Source organism: Aulonocara sp. 'chitande type north' Nkhata Bay, linkage group LG19 (genome assembly GCF_057382095.1).
Source record: "Aulonocara sp. 'chitande type north' Nkhata Bay isolate Kocher_YH1m ecotype deep benthic linkage group LG19, A_spYH_male_GT1.1, whole genome shotgun sequence".
Classification (NCBI taxonomy): domain Eukaryota; kingdom Metazoa; phylum Chordata; class Actinopteri; order Cichliformes; family Cichlidae; genus Aulonocara; species Aulonocara sp. 'chitande type north' Nkhata Bay.
The window spans coordinates 21,306,200-21,326,444 of NC_141362.1; the positions used below are offsets into that span (position 1 = coordinate 21,306,200).

Below are 20,245 nucleotides of genomic sequence, written 5' to 3' on the forward strand. Positions count from 1 at the left end.
GATGTGCTGTGCTTGTCAAATTTATTTGACCATCTGTCATGAAAATAAGAAAACACATGTTGTCAGAAATATGACAAAAATGTGTTTTTAACTGTTTGTACCTAAACTCAGAGAAGTCATAAATTGGTGTCATTTATTGATTTCAAAATGCAAACTCATAGCATACTGTTGAGTGTTAGTGAGGACACACTGTTTAGGTGCCAGCTCACATGAATTAAAAGTGTTGCTTGTACGCGTTGTACATGGTGTCGGCTTTTGCTTTGCTGAAACTACACATTTGTTGTTGGTTATTGGGTACGGCACGTACGGATCATGCAGGTTACTGCCTGCTGTTGTCATCCTTTGTTTATCTTCCTTGTTTTTCTTTTACAAGCATAGTTGTGTCTGGTCTGCCAGCGTACTTCCAGAAGAGTGGCTCTCTGTTTTATTTTCCATCTATCATAATTGTTTCTCGACTTTCGCTCTGGTGTTGTCTTGAATGCCGTGCAAGGTAGTAATTTAAATTGTAGAAAGCCAGCAAATTGGCATATTAAATCAAGGCGCAGCATTACTTTTTAAAAGATGAACTTTGTTTCTCTTTGCACCTCACACAGATAGATGTTTTCTGCTTTTGGTTCCTGTTTGAGGCCAGATTAATTTAGAAAATACCAAGGGAAATAAACGAAAAGTAATAGCTGTTGTAAAGTAGCCACAGTTACTTCAGTGCTTCCACAGTTCTATTTTTAGTGGTGGTAACTGCTACTTTTAATCACAATAAAAATACATAAACCTGGCTCTCTTTATATTTTTCATCTCATGTTTTATTATTAACATAACAGTTGCTGCAGAGTAGCACGTCTTTCTGTTGCTAATAAAGTATTAATCTGCTTTCTCCTTCTTCTGTCATAATTGTTTCTTGACTTCATCTTGTATTTCACACCTTAAGTGTGAGAAGCTGGCAGACTGGATTAAATTAAGACTTAGCTTTACTTATTACAAGGCGATGATGGCTTTAAGGTCTGTATTTATCACAGAAACTTGCACCTCACACAAAAAAGATCTCATTTGAAATCTGATAATATCATAAATTTAGAAAATACCAAGAGAAATAAAAGATGTTTATAATTTCCCAAAAGTATTTGAGCAAACCCAAACCCCAACTTTGTAACGGATGTTTGCAGAAATGAACAGTGAGCTGCTCTATTGCGATGAGGTACCAGGGTATAGAAGGACTCCTCTATCTGATGCTCACTGAAGCATTTTCAGTAACAAAAAATAACTATTGCTGGGTCTGACAAGTAGAAGAGGTCTGGGCTAACTAAAATATTTAAAGCTGACATGTTTTCCTAATCATAATGTTGCATGGGCTCACTGGCCCTGCAGCTGCAAAGTCTTAAAACTGAGGAGCTTATTCAGAGTTGAACTGTTGACTGGGTGTTGGCCACTCGCCAAAATGTTTTGTACAACAGAAAACACCTCGTATTTACCAGATTTCCTCCAGTGGTTTGTAATTGCAGGCAATATGACGTTCTGTTTAATTATCCATCATACAGTACGTCAGTTACAACCGCTTGTTGCCATTCACAGATGACGCAAGTCGTTCCTGTAAGTGCTTCTCTCTTAATTACATTTGGGCTGTGTCTCAAAGCTTCTCACTGATCGTTGCATGCATTAGTCTTATGACCTTAGCCAATTAATGATTTTCGTCACTGCAGCTACTTGTACAGTGAATCTGCACTTCAAAAAATGCTTGTTTTTGGAATGATTATATACGTATCCTCAGCGAAGTCCAGTGGACTTTGAAGCAAAGTGAGCTAGATCTGCGCTAATGTTATTTTAATGGGTTTTTCATTTACCCACATGTCATCTCTCCTCTAGGATTTATGAAATTTTCCATTATGGTTTTTGCTTAGTGTTTCTGATTAAAAATAAAGACTTCAGCTCCATGATAATGTCTTACTTGATGCAGAAGAATGAAAGATCAGAAAGAGCAAAAAATAAGAAGATAATAACAAGATTAAGCAACTGACAGCTGTGAGAAAACGGGCACTTCCTCATTCTCTTCTCCAACTTAGAATGAAGCTGTCTGACTTGATGCAGGCTATTTGTCTTACATTCACCTGCTGCAGTATACTTGACACGTGCATACTGTAGATGTTTGCAGTGCTTTATGACACCGTCCCAGATCATCTAGGCAATTTGTCTACCTTGTATATTTTCAGGTGCTTGTAGGCAACAGCTTAATCAGCTCAACAGACATCAGGAATTTGTTATAGCCCTTTGGTAAAATCAGCATTTCATCAGTTCGTAGTGCTGTATGCACATTTTGCTTAATTTAGCAAAAGTGTACACACATACAGCCAAGCTTGTGAATCACATTTCTCAGTATGTTAGGACGCTTGTGTTACTTTGGTGTGCCGTCTGGGGGATTGACCCTCTCATTTTCCCATCATTGGATGATCCCTCAGGCCACTAGGTCCACCAAGATTGAAGTTAATTGAATCCATTTAAACCCTGCCTGACTAAAGTAGACCAATATCCTTGAGCAGCCAGCATTCACCCTTGACACTGCTGTAGGACTCTTCAGGGATAAATCACGTATGACTAAAGAGCAGAGATACCTCACTGTGCCACTTTCTCTTTATAGCGTCTGCTGTCATAAAAAGTGGTGTCAAATGTATATTGTAGAGACCACATTCACGCAGAGAGGAGACACTGATGATGGTTTACAGTTAGAGATCACCGCTGAGGTGAATTTATAGGCCACATTCTTGCCCAAATTGAATCCTTTTTTTTTTTTTTTACAAAATAATTAAACTGCTAAACGGTCGTTGAGCAGAAAATTACTCTATTCCGAAAGCCATGTAGAGATCAGTGCTTTGCAGTCGTTGACAATTTGCATATACATAACAGTCCATTCAGTTTTAATAAGGCAGCATGCCCCACATTATTGTACAGACCAGTTTTGAACATAGTAACAGAAAGAAGTGTAAAAGCAAATCCATTTCAATCCGAGCTCTGTGTAACGGTTGCTCAGAAGATCAGTTGCTATAGTATACTGAAGAAACCAAGTTAAGCTGTTTGTCAGCCTGTTGCATAGTAGTGTGTTCGCTGAGCATTTGGCTGTAATATAAACAGAGAAAAACTCCTCTCCTGCTTCCTTCAGCTGGATTTTCTACTGTAAGGCTTAAACAAGATAGTTGACAGTCTTGTCTTGGCTTTGTCTTGTATACAGCATTTATTGATTCAAGAAGAGCAGTTTCTATTTTAATAGAAATTATGGCTTAAAATACGCCTAAATTGTTTATTAAAGTGATGTTAAATGCACCTTTTTACTTTTGTTTGTTTAGAAGTAGATGTGAGTTTGATTCGTTGAAGGCCACGGTCAAAAACGGAGGTAATAAAAGTCTTTTTAATTGGCTTGGTCCACTCTTGTCATCATAAGAGAGTCTAAAAATTGATCTAGAAGTGTCTGTGGTCATCATTTGTCCGGCTTTTTTATTTCATGGAGCTGGAATTATATATATATATATATATATCATTGTTTCTAATATTAGTGGATGAAATTGCTTAATGACACAAAGATTCTGTTTTAATGCTCTTGCCTTCGCTGCTCTCTTACAGCCATAGCAGAGGCATTTTACTCAGGTTCTGGTGCCCTGATAATAGTTCATATTAACTGTTTTACATTTAACTCATAAATAGTATAGCAGTTGAAATGTTAAAAGATGACTGAAAAGTACATGAAAGTACATTTTTGAAAGTACAAGTATGAATGGATTTTTTTAATCAGTAAGGACAAACAGGTTATAAGAAATGTCTAAGCTTTTGCAGAGCTTTCTACTTGTTGGTCAGCCAGGTGTAGTTTTGGAAGCACGAGGAATACCGATTATGTCAGGAGAAATTAAGCCATTATGAACTGATTCAAATGGCATGAGCTGGGAAGTAACCAGAGAGGAACTCTTAACTTCATACTCTGTACCTTTCAAATTGTTGTTTGACATCATTTAATGGCCCGGGCTTAATCTGTGAACACATGTCAACATAAAACGTAAACATTGTGATTGCAATCAGTCAGCTCAACAACCATTTTAAAATGCATTTTGTTGAGCTCCAGTGCCTTAAAGTAATTTCAGCCTAATCTTCATTCAAACATTCACCTCATCTCCAAAATATAAACTGTAACAGTACTTTTTCCATTGCTGCAATCCTGTGGATGTCTTCGTACTTTGACAAGCCACTTACTTTGTTTTGTTTCTTCCAGCTGTATATTTAAAGTGACAGAACCAAGATTTAAAAAAAAAAAAGGGGGGGGGGGGGGTATTATAGGTTTTATCTTAATTAAGGTGAGATTTAAACCCCATTGACTTGCAAAATACCTTGAATCGCTTTCTGTTCTAATCACTGAATTAACTTAAATTCTGTTCTATTCTACAAATTACCTGTTCTTTCTTTGTTTGCTAGTGATGCTAATCCTATTTGTGAAATTGACATATTTCTCTCATCAGTGGGCCCAGCGAGATGCGAGATGTGTTAATAACCTGCACCTCAATCCCTGAAATATCTCAGAAATTGTAATATTGACCTCGGCCGCTCACTCAACAAGTTGTTCTCCATGCCACATTAAAGCAGTATGTGAATCCTCCAGGACATTCATTTGTGGACTAGTCTCATGAACATATATATATTTATTTATTTATTTATTTTTGAGCATAGAGACAGAAATAGCATGCAAGGCTGGATTGGTTATATTGGCTATATTATATTGGTTATATTATATATTCAGGCACTGCTCACAGCTCACGAGCAGTGAGCAGTGCCTGACAAGCCAGCCTTTATTTCTTTCATCCTGATGTTAGTAGTAGGAATCCAGTCTTGCTTTTTAAGTCTCATTGTAGCCTAGAGTGTTGGAAACTTGTCACATTATGTCTCTGGAGATAATGGCCAATTATAGCAGACACAGTGCAGGTTTTAGCTGCCAGAAGAATCTCCCAGCAGGGACCACCGTGGCAGTAAGGTGTATGTAACGCTTCTTTAAGTTTTTGGAGAAATATTTAGACTCTCTCAGTTGAGGTAAAAGCAATGATGAACCCAACTGTTAAAAACGGTTTTAAAGGCCCATAAACAATTAAAAGTGTAAAGAAAAACTTTTTTTTTTTTTGGTTCTATGAAAATACTTTAAAGGAGCAACGGAGAAAATCATTATCATAGAACAGTTGGTGCATAACAGAAAAGAACCTTTGTATTTAGAGAAGTGTGAGTGCTTCTCAAATTAATATATGGAGCAAAATAGTGCCATATTTCTGTTGTAACATCTGGGTTGACTCGCATTGAAGCCTCAAGTGGCCTTTTGAGGAACTGCATTTTCTGACACATCATTGGCTTCCTTTACTTTTAAGCCCTGGAGGATTCCTACCAGATGTTTATCTGTGTGATAAGTGGAAGCACTTTTTCTTTTAGCTATTTTATGTGAACTTATTTAACATTTACATTTCATTTGTGTGGAAATTTTATACGCAGGTGGTAAAAGTGCTGACATCCACACTGCTGAGTGATCATTGTAACAAGTTATTACAAATCATTACCAGCTACACAGAGACTGGCCTTGCACTCTTTTATGTTGCTGTGGAGAAAACAGTTAAATGGAAGGACAAGTTTTCTCTCTCTCTCAACCCTTACATGCTGTTCATATGTCATGCTTTCACGGTATGGCCTTTACCAGTTTGGGCATGGGCCAACTGTTCCCTCATAACTGTCTATACCAAATTTTAAACTACAGATGTATTTAGAATATATAAATAGCACATCTAACATTAATACATGGATGATTAACCCTTAAAAACACTTCAGAGAGCAGGTAGAGTGCTTTGTTTGGCTTTGTTTTAGGCCGCACAAAACTCGTTTTTAGAGAAAATCTTCTACTGATGTGTAATAATATGACCCAAGACATGAAAACATAACCGCCATAATGATTCACATATTGTAAGTGAAAATGGCAAACTGCCTGGGTTTATTATGTAATGATTACAACTGTTAAACACTACTCTCACTTCTGCCTCATATAAAAATCCTCATTTTGATTATCTGTAATGAGCAATACTAGCATTAGCTAACATTAATTGACACTGAAAACACAAAACACACTTAAAAACAATTCATTAAAAAGTGATCTATGCAATCATAGCAGTGGTTGGAAAATTTCTGTGCGTGTATGTCCTGGACACGTGTTTCTCGCACTCAGTGTAATGGCAGCTGTAGTGCCTTTATTATATTATGACACCCACCCAAAAACCTCTTTATAAATCCTGTTTTAATGTCAGTGATCTCAGAATAAATAGATTCTTATTTGCTTATTTGGTTATCCACTGCAGGCGCTAACAGTTCTTGCATTTGTTTAGCACTTTTCTGGTCTTTCTAAGCTCTCAAAGTGTTAACAATGGATTCATAAACCCTCGCGGGCATCGAGAGAACATGCAGAGTTTACCTAAAAACAGCCAGTCAGGATTTAAACCAGGAAACTTCTTACAGTGAGTTAACGCTGCCAACCCCTGCACCACTGTGCCACCCTAATACAGAGAGTATGTGTGAGAACACCATCTGTTCCTTGTGTGCATCATGTATGATCACTCCTATGTTGTTTTACCATTTTATTGTTTAAAGATTCCCAAAGACCAATTGGTCCCTGTCCCCGTAGAAACCTGGCCAGATGTGGAGACACAGTCAGTTGAACTCTAGCAACACGGTCCCATTAAAAAAGACACACAGGCATGACCTGTACAGTTTCAGGATTGTTCTTGATTTGACCCAAACTAGTAACTTTAAAGTCCGTCTGAGTAGATACAAATTTAGCCTGGAACAGGCTGACTGTACAAAAATTTGTAGCACCTTTTACGACAGTATAAAATGTTTTAATCTTTTCCGTTTTTGTGTATTTGGGGGAAAGGTAATCGAATTTCATTCTAAAAGAATGACATTTATGATATTTTTACTGCTGTCAGATGTCGAACTGAACCACATTTCACCTGAAAAATATGTAAAGGTTAATTCTTCAAAGAACATAATAAGTTTTCTGTTGTCATGGTATTTCATAAGACACTCTTCTGATGTTATGTAACATTGGTCATAGTAAAAGTGTTAATTAAAAATAAAAATCTTTCCCAACAGGCAGGTAAAAAGTGACCTCGAAAAACATTAGTTTGGAGAAAACTGCTTTGTGAAGCTTTATTGATGCTTCTCTGTCAAGGTTTTCCTCGCTGTAGTAGTCTCTGGCACTGGAATTGATTTATTACTCTATAAATTATACTAATATGATTTCAGCCCATCACTCGCTGGATGGGCTGTACGTTTTCTGGTTAAATTGTGCATCTGTTATACTTGGTGTAGTTGTGTTTTATGTTCTTTTTTTTGTGCAAATCGTCTGTTTTTGTAAGTTACAGAAACAGTGGGACACAGATCCTGCTAATCTCATATTGGTAAGGTGGAAGGGACATCCTTACAAGCAGTTTGGACAGAGTAGAAAGCCAGTTTATCTGCGCCTTATCAGAGAAAACGGCTCAACTTGAGCCGTTTACATGCATGAGTGCTTCGGAGAGGGTGTATGGCTTCAGGCACCGAGATCATACAAAAAACCCAGTTAGATGTCAGAAATATGCTGTATTGTTTTTTTTCACATGCATTTTTTCTAATCATTTAAATTGCAGTCTCACCAAATCAACCTAAAAGTTTTATTAATAAGGAATTGTAAGGCCATGCTGTGGTTTCCACATCCACATATTTACAGCGTGGTCTGCTCTGTGCAAAAATAAACTTTTAATCGTTTGCCCAAGTCTTTGCTGCATTATGAATGAGACTGAAAGCTGCCCATGAGGAAGGAGACGTCAAGCTTATTTTATGTGTGCGAGGGTACTTCAAAGTAGATGTCCCAGGGAGGGAGAGGCTAATATCAGAACAACTTTAACCAACACTGGAAGAGTGCTGAAATAGTCTTTAAATCAGATTTCATGGAGCACTCACTGGATATGTAACTGGTCCCGTTCTATTCTGCTCTCCCCTCTTAACTATGGTCCCTCCTGTCTCCACGCAGCCAATCAAATATGCCATCACCGCCGGGCTTATGACCCACACTAGTTGCTATAGCAACGCCGGCCTGCCTCCTAGAGAACATGTCATGCATGTTAAGTGGTTCTCAGATGCTCGCTCGTTGTCTTTCTGTCTCACACTCACTCATAAGTTCACACACACACACACACACACACACACACACACACACACACACACACACACAGAGTGTTGCACACACACACAGAGTGTTGCGCGCACACTGAGGATAAAGTCACTTAACAGACCATAATTGTCTCTGGAGTAGAAGTCTTTACTTTATGGTTTTAGCGGCTTTACTTACATCCTGAATATGTTACATGTGTGTAGTTTTGTTTTGTTTGTTTTTGTTATTATTTTCCTTCTACGATAATTATACGTGATGTTCATGTTTGCCATGACGTCAATTTTTATTGTTTTTAAACTAGCATATTCTTATAGGGTGACCACCACCTTGTCCAGGAGCTCTGTAAGGGTTGTTCGGTACTTCTAAGCAGCAACTTTGAAAACCTCAACAAAAGTATTGTCAGACATTGTAATATTTAAGTTATTGTGTGGAAATACTTACAAAAGTTCATTACAAGAACTATGTTTATTGCAAAAAAAGAACAGTAAAAAATTGGCAACAATTTGTTCCCAGTTGTTGGGGGGTTACAATTTAAGGTTTTCATTGTCATGTGTACTGTCCAGTCCTGTAGACCTTGCACCACCTCTCACCTGTCCTGATGTCCTGCAATGGAAATCTGGCCACTTTTCCATTCCATGATCTTCCAGTTTACCACTAATACTTAAGGTCTCCTAGAAAATTTGTAAATGTCTAGTTTCCCCATTTTTGGAAGCTGTTTAATATATGCTCAACAGATCAAAACAAAGCTGTTCATACGTAATGCATTTTGAAAGGAGACGTCACTGTTATCTTGCATGGCTGTTATGGCTGGGTCAGAATTGCAGGTCGATTTGAAGTGGCTAGTAACTACCAAGTCTATTCCAAGCAAGGACAATCATTTAATGAGTAAATGACTTAAATCCGTTTAAGCTTCACCTCAAAAAAAAAAAAAAAATCCCCTTGGCAACATCTTCATATGGTTTGCAACACCCCCACAGAGGACCTTATCAGGCAGCTGGTTATAATGTGGTGGCTAAGTGGTGTTTGCAGAACACCAAGCGTCATGGGACTAATCAGTGCCACTATCTCCCTGTAGTTAGCCTGCAATGGAAAAAATACTCATAACAGTTCATGCTGCGTACATTTATACATTTATTGTCTAAGTGGATTTCAGGAGAGAGAGAGGGCGGGATGCTGTTGGCAGCTTCTTTCGCGTCCTCCAAAACAGAGTAGTTGAGGAGACTCGCTGCAAATTATTCATAGTCTACTGTTGAAGTGTCTGCACTCTTGGGTGCATCTGTGTTTGTGCGGGTGTGAGAGACAGAGTGCAGAGAAATTGAGGAGCAAATGTGCATTGAGGATTATTTAGTTGTTGGTCGATAGTGGGTCAGGCAGGCTCCCAGCTCTCAGTAACACACACACACACACACACACACACACACACACACACACACCCTTTTCCTCTTCCTGACTGTATAGCTCACTGAGAAAAAAACATGACAAGAGGATTGATTCAAATGAAGTTGGCTTCTGTCCCTTCGGAGGAAGATAATCTGATGATGAAAGGGAAGGAAAAGCATGTTGGGGTTTGGAAAAAAAAAAGAAGAAGAAGAACTAACAGCTGAGACATAACAGTCTGTGAAATTCAGAGGGACTGAGGTGGAGGTGGGGTTGGCGTCTCCGACTCTAGAGGGGAGAGTTGTTGGGTGGGGCAGCGGTGAAGTTACATAAGAGCAGTCCTGCTTTCTTTCTTCTATGCTCTGTCAGTCTGGATGTGGCTGCAGAGCTGTTACCTCGCTACATTTTGTGATCCCTTAGTAATAATAAGCTATATTTAGTTCCACTGATTACAAGTCTCAAGTGAAAAATAGCCTTTGCGGTGCACATCAGCGTTTTGATTATTTTCAGCTTCAGCTGGCACTCTGAATGATGTGAAGTGTTGTATTGAGATTAATCTGCAAATTAAAGTCACTCAAGATGATTGCGCTAAATTAAATAACAACTCATTAACGCCGCCGTCTTTGGTCAGTGCCCTGTCAATTACCGTCAGATTTACTGTCATACACCTCACACATGCCCATAAATGGTGGGGTTCCGTTTTTATTTTGCTCACAGCTTATTTTTTGCATTATTCCACTTGAAACCTTCAAGCACTTCATACCTAATGCTAAAGATTATAGGTGGAGATCGCCAGACAGCCCATGACATGAGGTTATCACAATACTTACAATACTCACAATATAATGTGATTTTTAACATTTAGTGATATGCTGAGTATTCATATAACATGTATTTATTTTCACCTGCAAAGTATATAACAAGATAAAGTCGTACTCTTAAGTTCTTTTTTGATGTTGAGTTGTCGTACATACCAACACTGTCATAAATGTTGCCATAAGATGGAGTTAGTATGACATCAGCAATTGAATAGGGTCAAGTTGGCAATTACGTGCAATCTGTTTCTGAAAATTCAGCAATTAACTGTTAAAACATTGAAAATCACATATCTGTTGCTGTCCGCATAGACAGAAATTCACATGGTAAGTGTATTGATCCTTATGTAGTGCTTTTCTACTCTCCCAGAGCACTTAAAGTACTTTACACAACATACCTCATTCACACACATTCATTGGCTGCATGGGAGAACAACTGGGTTTAGTATCTAGTCCAAGGATATTTGCAGACTGGACAGGGATTGAACCGCTGACCTTCCGTTCAGTAGATGACCTGCGCTACCTTCTGAGTTACAGCTGCCCCATTACAGCGCGTACACATGAATACAGATCATTTTATACTATTCCATTCTATCAGTTGAAAGCTTATGTGCATGCAAGTATATCGAATACATATTAATTTAAATCATTTTATGCTATTTAAATCTATGGAGAGGAAACATTTACTATTTTGTAAGTTTATAAGTACTCCTTTTTTGTATTTGCATGCAGCATCTGACTTTTGCACATTAATTATAAATTTACTTTTACAGGATTTGCTTATCTAGATTTTTTTCAGCGTTTGCGTGCAAAAAAACGTTCAGGTAATTTATATGCACAATGATATGAACAGAATTAGGCTTCTTTTGTTTTGCTGTTCTGCGCCTGTGCAGCAGGAACGCAGAAGGCCAGAATCAATTAAAAGCTTATGTGCATGCAAATGTGCATGTAAATTCCCAGCTGTTAAAAGGCTTTGCTCACTGCTGTCTTTTGAAGTGTTACTATGTGTATTATATTTTGCAGCTAATTAAGCTACTTGGAGGGTTACACATTATCCTTATTTAGTTATTAAAATCCTTATTTGGCTGATCTAAATCAGCTGGTCTGTTTCTTGCAATTGTACAGTTTGTTCAGATCAGTGTGTGTGTGTATGCGTGTGTAGTTCATCATGGGGAAAAAGGGGGCTCTCCTGCCCATGCTATTCCACAGTACAAACACTGTGTGGAAGACAGTATTTAAATACACACTCTCTTAGCCTGCCCCCTACTGTTGCCCAGACCTACTTTCAAACACACATGTATGCGTTCACACACACTCTAAGGAAAATAGATCACTAAAACACTCTGTAGATTAACTGAACTAGATTGGAACTGAGCTGTGACTTAAATGAGTGTCAGTTGATTTTTCTCAACCCACTTTTCCCAGTTTAAACACAGTCAGGCAGTCTGGAGATAGATGCTGGGCAGAGGACTTTGTGGATCATACTGCCTCTTCAGGTTGACAGTGGTATTGCTCACCCTCTGCTCTTTGCTCTCATTAGCATATGAACAGGTCAACAAATAATGTTATAATTCACTTAGCTGCCTTCCTTCTGAATGAGGATCTAGCTTAGCTGTCAGCTCATGAAAATGAAATGAAAAGCATTTTTGGATTATTTGTTTATCTCCATCATTCACTGAATCCCAGAGGTTTTTTTTTTTCCAATTTCTGCCATATTTTATTTGACATCATACTTTCCCCAGCTTTTGTCAAAAGACCATTTTTCTTTAACTAGAGGGTAATACATCATGTTTCTGCAGTGTTTTTAACATAACTCACAGAATTTAGGAGTTTATAAAGTTTTGAGCTGAGCTTTTCTTAAGTCAGTAGAAGATGTCCACTAAATTAATGAAATGCTCATTCTTTAAGTGTCAGTGGGTTGTGGTTAAATTGTTTGACAACAGCACTGTGTACAAATCTTTTCCACCCAACTTGAGATTTTGCTGTTGTTGTTCTCAAGTTGACCAGTTGGTGTCTTCCTCTCCCCGTTTCCACACTGACAGCTCATTTTCCACAGCAAGTGATTGAACAGCCTCTCTCAGGATTCAGTGACATTTTATAGTTGACTCTCTTTGGACAATGAACACTTAGACATCGTATAAAAGTATTCAGTGATTTAATATTCAAACCATTTAGATCCCGGTTCTATTTAATGAATCATAACTGAATGAAGCAATCACTTTAGGACCTCATCAGTATTGTGAGAGCTACCCTTGAATAATGCCTGAATGTTGCATATATGTATTTCTATATCTACACCAGAATGTCTGTCATTAATAGCGGTTACTGGTTAACAGGTTATCAAATCTGTATTATAACTATAACCATAATAAATCTCTCTTTCTCTTTCTTTTCAGGAGCTGAAGAAAGTTAACTTCAGTCCGTCCTGGAGCCTCTCCTCTCTGACCTTCCAGATCACCCCCCTTCCCTCCAACCAGTTTTGTCATATTGTACCACCTCCGTCACACCTGAAGAGACCCATAAGAAGAATTGCACGGGTCATCAGTCCCCCTACTGACCAGGATGATCACCTCAGAGCTCCCTGTCCTGCAGTGAGTTTTTATAAAGGGCAACTGTCAGTTTGGCAACAATCCAGCATTAAATTTGTTTTTTTAATTGGTTATTTTATCCATTCATCATCCACTCATCCAGAATCAGGCTAATTTAAAAGAATACAAGAGTAATTGTTTTAGATTTTTTTTAGGCTACCTGGCCTGGAAGTGAATAATGATTTCTTTTAGATTCCATGTTTTATCACATTTGGCCTTAAAGGTTTGTTTCCTGTAGCTGATGAAAGATATTTGTAGGACTGGATGCTACTTTAAAACGATCTTTGGGAAGACATGTTTTTGATTGACCTTTATAGTGTTCTAAACTCAAAGTGACAAGTGCATTAGTGGGTTTTTTTTGTTTGTTTTTAACTCACCCAATTCATTTGTTTGCCTGTCAGTGGAATTGAATATTTAATTTGACTAATGAATACAATCATTAAACGCTAATGAATGAAATGCATTTGTGATTTGCTCTTTCAGGGACTCATCCAATGAGTCTGGGGCAACAGACACTGTGGGAATAAGTATGAGCATAAGTGAGATGGAAGATCCAGAGATGAAAGGAAAAAAGAAGAGAGGGAGACCTGGCAAACAAGCACCGGTACAAGAGTTTGTTAAGAAAGGGGAAACTTGTGGAAAAAAATCTGGTTAACAGACAATGCATGTCTCTGATTTTGTCTGGTGGTTTTGAAGTGTGTGATGGGTGGTGTAGGAAGAAGCTGTTATATTTCCCATTGTGTGCAAGTCTGTGTTTGGGGATGGGTGTACATACAACGGTTTCTTTAACTGACATTTCCCTGATTTCAGACATCCAATAAGAAGCCACGGAAGTCGCCAACAGACAAGACTATGAGTGTGGCCAGAGGGCGAGGGAAAGCCAACGGTGTGGCTCAACATAACGGAGATGGGGGAGACCCAGTCACTCTATTTGAAGTGGTCAAATTGGGAAAGAGTGCCATGCAGGTCAGTGAACACAGGTTTGATTTCATAAGCACCAGTTTAAATAAAATATTTAAGTATGTAATCAGATATTATAATGTATTATATCTGTTTGAAGCTTTGTAAATTTATGTTTCTCACTGTCTTTGTCATTTGATTATTATTTTCTGTATACAGTCAGTAGTGGATGAGTGGATTGAGTCATATAAACAGGACAGAGACTTGGCGCTGCTAGACCTGATCAATTTTTTCATCCAGTGCTCAGGTTGCAAAGGTAGGCGTGTTTTACTTAAATCTGTCATCCTGTGTGCATGCATTATAGACAAGACTACCAAATCTGCTGTTTTTTGTTGTAACCAGGCACCGTGAGGATTGAGATGTTCAGGAACATGCAGAATGCAGAGATCATCCGTAAGATGACCGAGGAGTTTGATGAGGTAATTGTCTGCTAAAATAAGCAGAAATTAACATGATTTAAATAGTTGTGAGCGTGCTATTATTTAGTTATGCACATATATTACACTCTGTTGAAGACGTGTGGACAAATTTGATGATATCGAACTGACAGCTCAAATCAGTTTATTGTTGTATCGTGTTTCAGTTGAGCAAAAAAAATAAAGAACAAGAAGTTAAAATAACTGTAATCTGTCTGTTATTTGTTTTTGTCTTTTTTCAACAGGATAGTGGGGATTATCCTCTCACCATGCCAGGACCTATGTGGAAAAAGTTCCGTTACAACTTCTGCGAATTTATCAGCGTTTTGATCCGCCAGTGTCAGTATAGCATCATCTATGACGAGTACATGATGGACACTGTGATCTCCCTCCTCACTGGACTGTCTGACTCTCAAGTGCGAGCCTTCAGGCACACCTCCACGTTGGCGGGTACCAACAACATGATATTTGTTTGAACTGCAAGCAGTAATTGTTCCAAAAATACCTCCACATGGGCTGATAACACAAGTAATATTACAGTGGGAGATAATAATTACGTTTGCTTAACACCGATCAAAATAAGCTCGTTGTGGTGATAAAGACAGAAAAACAACTAATAATTTGCTGCGTCGAGGTCTGTTTTGTGTCTTGTACTAACAGTTATTTATTAACTTTCTGCTGCTTGACATTGCACAGCTTAATCTGGACTTGTGCACACTTTTGTTAGGTAGATTGAAAGTGTATTTCCTAGGACGAAATGTCTAAAGGTTTTGAATGCTGTTATCTCTCCATAGCAATGAAGCTGATGACAGCACTGGTAAATGTAGCGCTGAACCTGAGCATTCACCAGGACAACACCCAGAGACAGTACGAGGCTGAGAGGAACAAGATAGCTGGCAAACGTGCCAACGAGAAGCTGGAACTGCTGCTACAGAAGAGGAAGGAGGTGCGTTTGGGTTCGATATCACAGGATTTACTTTTTAAGTGTCTCAGATTATCATAGGTGGTTGTGTGGTACTACTTAGCTGTAAATCCGAGTGTTTAACTTAGAGTCTTTCTTGTACAGCTCCAGGAAAACCAAGATGAAATAGAGAACATGATGAACTCCATCTTCAAGGGCATCTTTGTGCATCGTTACAGGTACACACTCTAAATGTTCCCTTCCTTAGTGATGAGGATTTAAGAGCAATATTGAAAGTATTTTGGTGATTCTGTTTTTCTTACTTTGTAGGGATGCGATCGCTGAAATTCGGGCCATCTGTATTGAGGAAATCGGCGTGTGGATGAAGATGTACAGCGACGCATTTCTTAATGATAGTTACCTAAAATATGTTGGTTGGACTCTACATGATAGAGTAAGCAAATTTAGGAGTTTTTGTACAACCCTTGGCTGATATTTACCACTGGATTTAATGTAAGGGGATGAATGATATTTTCACAGATACAGAATGGTAGATGTGTAGTCCACCACAGCAGGATTTTATTTAAGATGTTTGGCCTGCTTGAACCAATTTATTTGTTTTTTTTCTAGCAAGGAGAAGTGCGTCTGAAGTGCCTGAAGGCTCTGCAGAACCTGTACACAAACCGAGAACTGTTCCCCAAACTAGAGCTTTTCACTAACCGCTTCAAGGTAACGCTAGCAGCGAGAACTGAGGCTGCTTTCTTATAGCTCCACAGTAGACATGGGCAGTGTTTAGATTTTTTTTTTAGTTTTCTGAATTCTCTTTTGTTTCTCCTTATTTATTCTAGTTCTCTGCAGTTGTTTCTCTGCTCAACTTTATCTGTTTTGGCAGGACCGAATAGTATCAATGACACTGGATAAGGAGTATGACGTGGCTGTAGAGGCCATTAGATTGGTCACACTCATTCTGCAGTGAGTAGCTTTGATCTTTCTCTGTATTTTTGCATGCCTACATATGAAACTCTTTTTTTCTTTTTAGATTCTGGTCAGCATTTTAGCATAAGATTATATTTTGGCTATCATCACATGCTTAAGACGAGGATTATCATGTACTGAACACTCAGTTCCTGGGTTACTTTAGCTGAGGAGAGGATCTCAGTCACACTCACAAATAGATTTGGTAGTTTACTGTGAACTAGTTTAATAGTTTTTGATTGCTATTTCCTTTGACTTCTTTTTATATGCAATATTTTGTTAATTTTTAATTATTGCTTTCATCCTCTGGGCGTTTTCAGTTATTTCCCGTGTTTAATATTGTTCTCACAACCAGCTCTGATTGATTTAAACTTGATTAACCTGTGTGCAAATTGTCTGCTGCAGGGGCAGTGAAGATGCTTTGTCCAACGAGGACTGTGAGAATGTGTACCACCTGGTGTACTCTGCTCACCGGCCGGTCGCTGTTGCTGCTGGAGAGTTTCTTCACAGAAAGTGAGTCTAATTAGGGCATTTATGGTGTAATAACATTGTTAGTCTTCAATTTGTAAAACTCTTATTCTGTCTGTTTCTCACTCGCTGACAGATTATTCAGTCGCCATGACCCGCAAGCAGAAGAAGCGCTGGCTAAACGCAGAGGGAGGAGCAGTCCCAATGGGAATCTCATCCGTATGCTAGTGCTGTTCTTTTTGGAGAGTGAGGTAACGCTCATGAAAACACACATCTTATCAGCATACTGTGTGTTTTAGATGTTGGGCACTCACAAACACAAAGTAGTTCCAGAATGATGCCTGCAGATTGAAGTCTCTTTCAATGTGATTTTGTGTGTAGCTCCACGAGCATGCAGCTTACCTTGTCGACTCTCTGTGGGAAAGCTCTCAAGAGTTGCTGAAAGACTGGGAGTGTATGACTGAACTGCTGCTGGAGGAGCCCGTGCAGGGAGAAGAGAGTAAGGCACACAGTATTTCACACTGATCTTATTTCCTTTGGGAGAAGCTGAATCAAATAAAATACAACCGCTGAGAACCAGAGAGACGAGATGATGTAATAAAATCTTGTTCCCTGAAACTCTTCGCTCCCTTAATCCTTTTCTCTGTTTCCGACCTTTGCTGTCATTCGGTTTCTCTTTTGTTTCCTGTGTCTTTGTCTCTCCTCTGCTCAAACGTCTTCTGTTTTTCCCTGTAGTGTTGTCTGACAGGCAGGAGAGTGCGCTGATCGAGCTGATGGTGTGCACCATCCGACAGGCAGCAGAGGCACACCCACCTGTTGGCAGAGGCACTGGCAAACGGGTGTGTAAAGTATACACATATCATACTCCAGAAACACTCAGAGTATTCACTTTGAATGTTGCAGATGAAACCTTATACAGTCATGTGATAACCTTTACTGCTTCCATATGAGTTAACGGGGAGAGTACGAGCCAGGTGCTATTAATCAGATCCACTTGATTAATGGGTCATCAGCAAGTTTGAGCACATCTATAAAAGCTGAACATCTGGTAGTTTGCAGGTCTGGAGAATATGAGGTGTGTGTTAACGCTGCTGCAGTCCTCCCAGGATTGGGCATTCCAGAAAATTCATCCCAAGGTCACAGCATTCAAATCTCAGAGAGATTTCAAAAATTGCAACTCTAGAAGTACATCACAGGCAAAAATCGACAACACAATATGTAAAGACGTCTACACCTCAACTTGAATGAAATCCTGTGGCAGGATCTCAAGAAAGCTGTGCATAAAGAAATACCCGCAAATGTTAATGAACTGAATAAAGATCGTAAAGACACGTGGGGCAAAATTCCCACACGGAAAATGATTGCTTCAAATTACAGCTGCTAAAAGTGTTTCTACAAGCTTTTGTATCACAAAGTGAACTTAGGGTTTCACAGGACTGTATGGAGTCCAGTAAAAACCTGCTTTTTCACATGACTGTACCTGCCAAGTGGGCATGTTGAAGAGGAATTCACTGTGATCTGAAATGTGATGATGTATTATACTTAAGTGTAAAAGCAGCCACCTTATTTACCAGAGTCTGTGTTAATGTGCTCATCTGTACTTTTGATTCTGTTGTATTGAACTTTTGTTGTTCTCCACTTTTTCAGATTTTTTTTAAAATATGTAATTATGTGCATAAAACTACAGCAAATAATTTTAGCAAGACGTTATGTGAATATGTTATGTTGTTAAACACAGAAATAGTAAGAATTTTCCTACTCATTAGTACCTTTTTTGGTCATATGAAGAGGGGAAAATAATTCAGTTTTTGGTCCCAACAAAAGAATCATTGATGTGTGTATGTATGTATGTGTATATATATATTTTTTTTTTTTGTCCAGGTGCTGACAGCAAAGGAGAGGAAGACCCAGATAGATGATAAGAACAAACTGACAGAGCACTTCATCATGGCTTTACCCATGCTGTTGTCCAAGGTAAGGCTTTTCTTAGCTTGCCCATGGCCATCAAGGGAGAGACCAGTGATAAATGACCTGGCTAGAAGACCGATCAGTTTGTCAAAATAAATGATCTGCTTGTGAGAATTGCTGCTGAATACTTTGCGCCCTCAATCTCTTAAGTCTGCTGGCTATATGTGTAAAATGTCACTCACTATTTCACTGAGAAACAGAAGCCAAGCGTTGCATGCTGATTGATGGGTCTTTCTTTCCCGTTTTAGTCCTTCTGTGCTAGTTTTGTAACTTTTTTTTCCCTCATACACTATTTTTTTTTTTTGTCATCTTTATTTAATTCTCATCTCTCCGTTACTTTGCCCAAAGTACCAGGCAGACTCAGAGAAGGTAGCCAACCTGCTGCAAATCCCCCAGTACTTTGACCTGGACGTGTACAGCGCTGGGCGTATGGAGAAGCACTTGGACGCCTTATTAAAGCAGATCCGTCTGGTTGTGGAGAAGCACATAGAGGCCGATGTGCTTGAGGCCTGCAGCAAGACATATAGCATCCTCTGCTCTGAAGAGTACACCATCATGAACCGTGTGGACATTGCCCGATCACAGCTTATTGACGAGATGACCGATCGTTTTGCACACTCGGTCGAAGAGCTGCTGCAAGAGGTATCGGGCAAAGTAGCTGGCTGGGTAGACTATTAGAAACCGGGCACTATTTGTGCCCATTTGAGTCTTGTATACTAACAGATGTTGGTTATTGCAGGCTGAGGAGGCAGACGATGACGATATCTACAATGTGTTATCTACACTCAAGCGACTCACAGCCTTCCACAAGTATGATCTGCAGCTGTTTCAAGATAAAAATATGGATTATTATCATTGGTTACTTTGGCTGACAATCATTACAGAATCTGAGATTATTAGCTTAGCATACCAGATAAGGTTTGTGTAAATCTGTAGGGAGACATTTAGTTCGCATTTTTGTATTGTAAGAATTATTATTCATTCATTCATTCATTCATTCATTCAGTGTTTTGGAAGAAATTTTCCACCAAATAAATGTGATCATTTCAGTGTGTGCTCTTCTCGTTTTCTCCTTCAGTGCCCATGATTTGACACGATGGGATTTGTTTGGGAATTGCTACCGGCTGCTGAAAGCGGGCATCGAGCAGGGCTCCATGCCAGAGCAGATAGCTGTCCAAGCCCTGCAGTGCTCCCACTACTCCATCCTGTGGCAGCTGGTCAAGATCACAGAGGGGGTTCCCAGCAAGGTGCTCAACCGGCCTCACTAACAGACCGCACTCAGAGTTTAGCTTTATCATTGGTCAGTGGCTCAGAGTGAATGCTGCCATGTCTAAGCATCAGTGGCCCAGAGGGACAAGAGCTTATCTGTATTTCTGCAGAGCGGGGTGGCTTAGTGTAGAAATCCATCTCACTGTCAGACAGCCCCAGTCCTCAGTCTGGGACTCACCCCAAATCTGTCTCATTTAACACTTAAACACCTTACCAAGACTTCAGCTCCCATTATAGGATATAACTTATCTGGAACATTGTTGAAAACATCAAAAGTGTTGCTGAATTATTATTCATAATATTCC

General features: G+C 39.1%; 1 protein-coding gene across 1 annotated transcript in view; it reads left to right on the top strand.

Annotated features, from left to right (window-relative positions):
- Nucleotides 1-20,245, top strand: part of stag1a (STAG1 cohesin complex component a) — a 38,536-nt gene that overhangs the window by 12,295 nt on the left and 5,996 nt on the right. The window contains exons 2-20 of the mRNA XM_086274694.1: nt 12,792-12,986; nt 13,467-13,587; nt 13,794-13,949; nt 14,103-14,199; nt 14,286-14,362; nt 14,605-14,809; nt 15,154-15,305; nt 15,426-15,499; nt 15,591-15,714; nt 15,891-15,989; nt 16,153-16,232; nt 16,641-16,748; nt 16,840-16,954; nt 17,085-17,202; nt 17,439-17,542; nt 18,585-18,677; nt 19,020-19,313; nt 19,411-19,481; nt 19,750-19,918. Coding sequence (XP_086130820.1) covers nt 12,958-12,986; nt 13,467-13,587; nt 13,794-13,949; nt 14,103-14,199; nt 14,286-14,362; nt 14,605-14,809; nt 15,154-15,305; nt 15,426-15,499; nt 15,591-15,714; nt 15,891-15,989; nt 16,153-16,232; nt 16,641-16,748; nt 16,840-16,954; nt 17,085-17,202; nt 17,439-17,542; nt 18,585-18,677; nt 19,020-19,313; nt 19,411-19,481; nt 19,750-19,918 — 2,286 coding nt within the window. The 5' untranslated portion in view covers nt 12,792-12,957. The remainder of the gene's footprint in view (nt 1-12,791; nt 12,987-13,466; nt 13,588-13,793; nt 13,950-14,102; nt 14,200-14,285; nt 14,363-14,604; nt 14,810-15,153; nt 15,306-15,425; nt 15,500-15,590; nt 15,715-15,890; nt 15,990-16,152; nt 16,233-16,640; nt 16,749-16,839; nt 16,955-17,084; nt 17,203-17,438; nt 17,543-18,584; nt 18,678-19,019; nt 19,314-19,410; nt 19,482-19,749; nt 19,919-20,245) is intronic.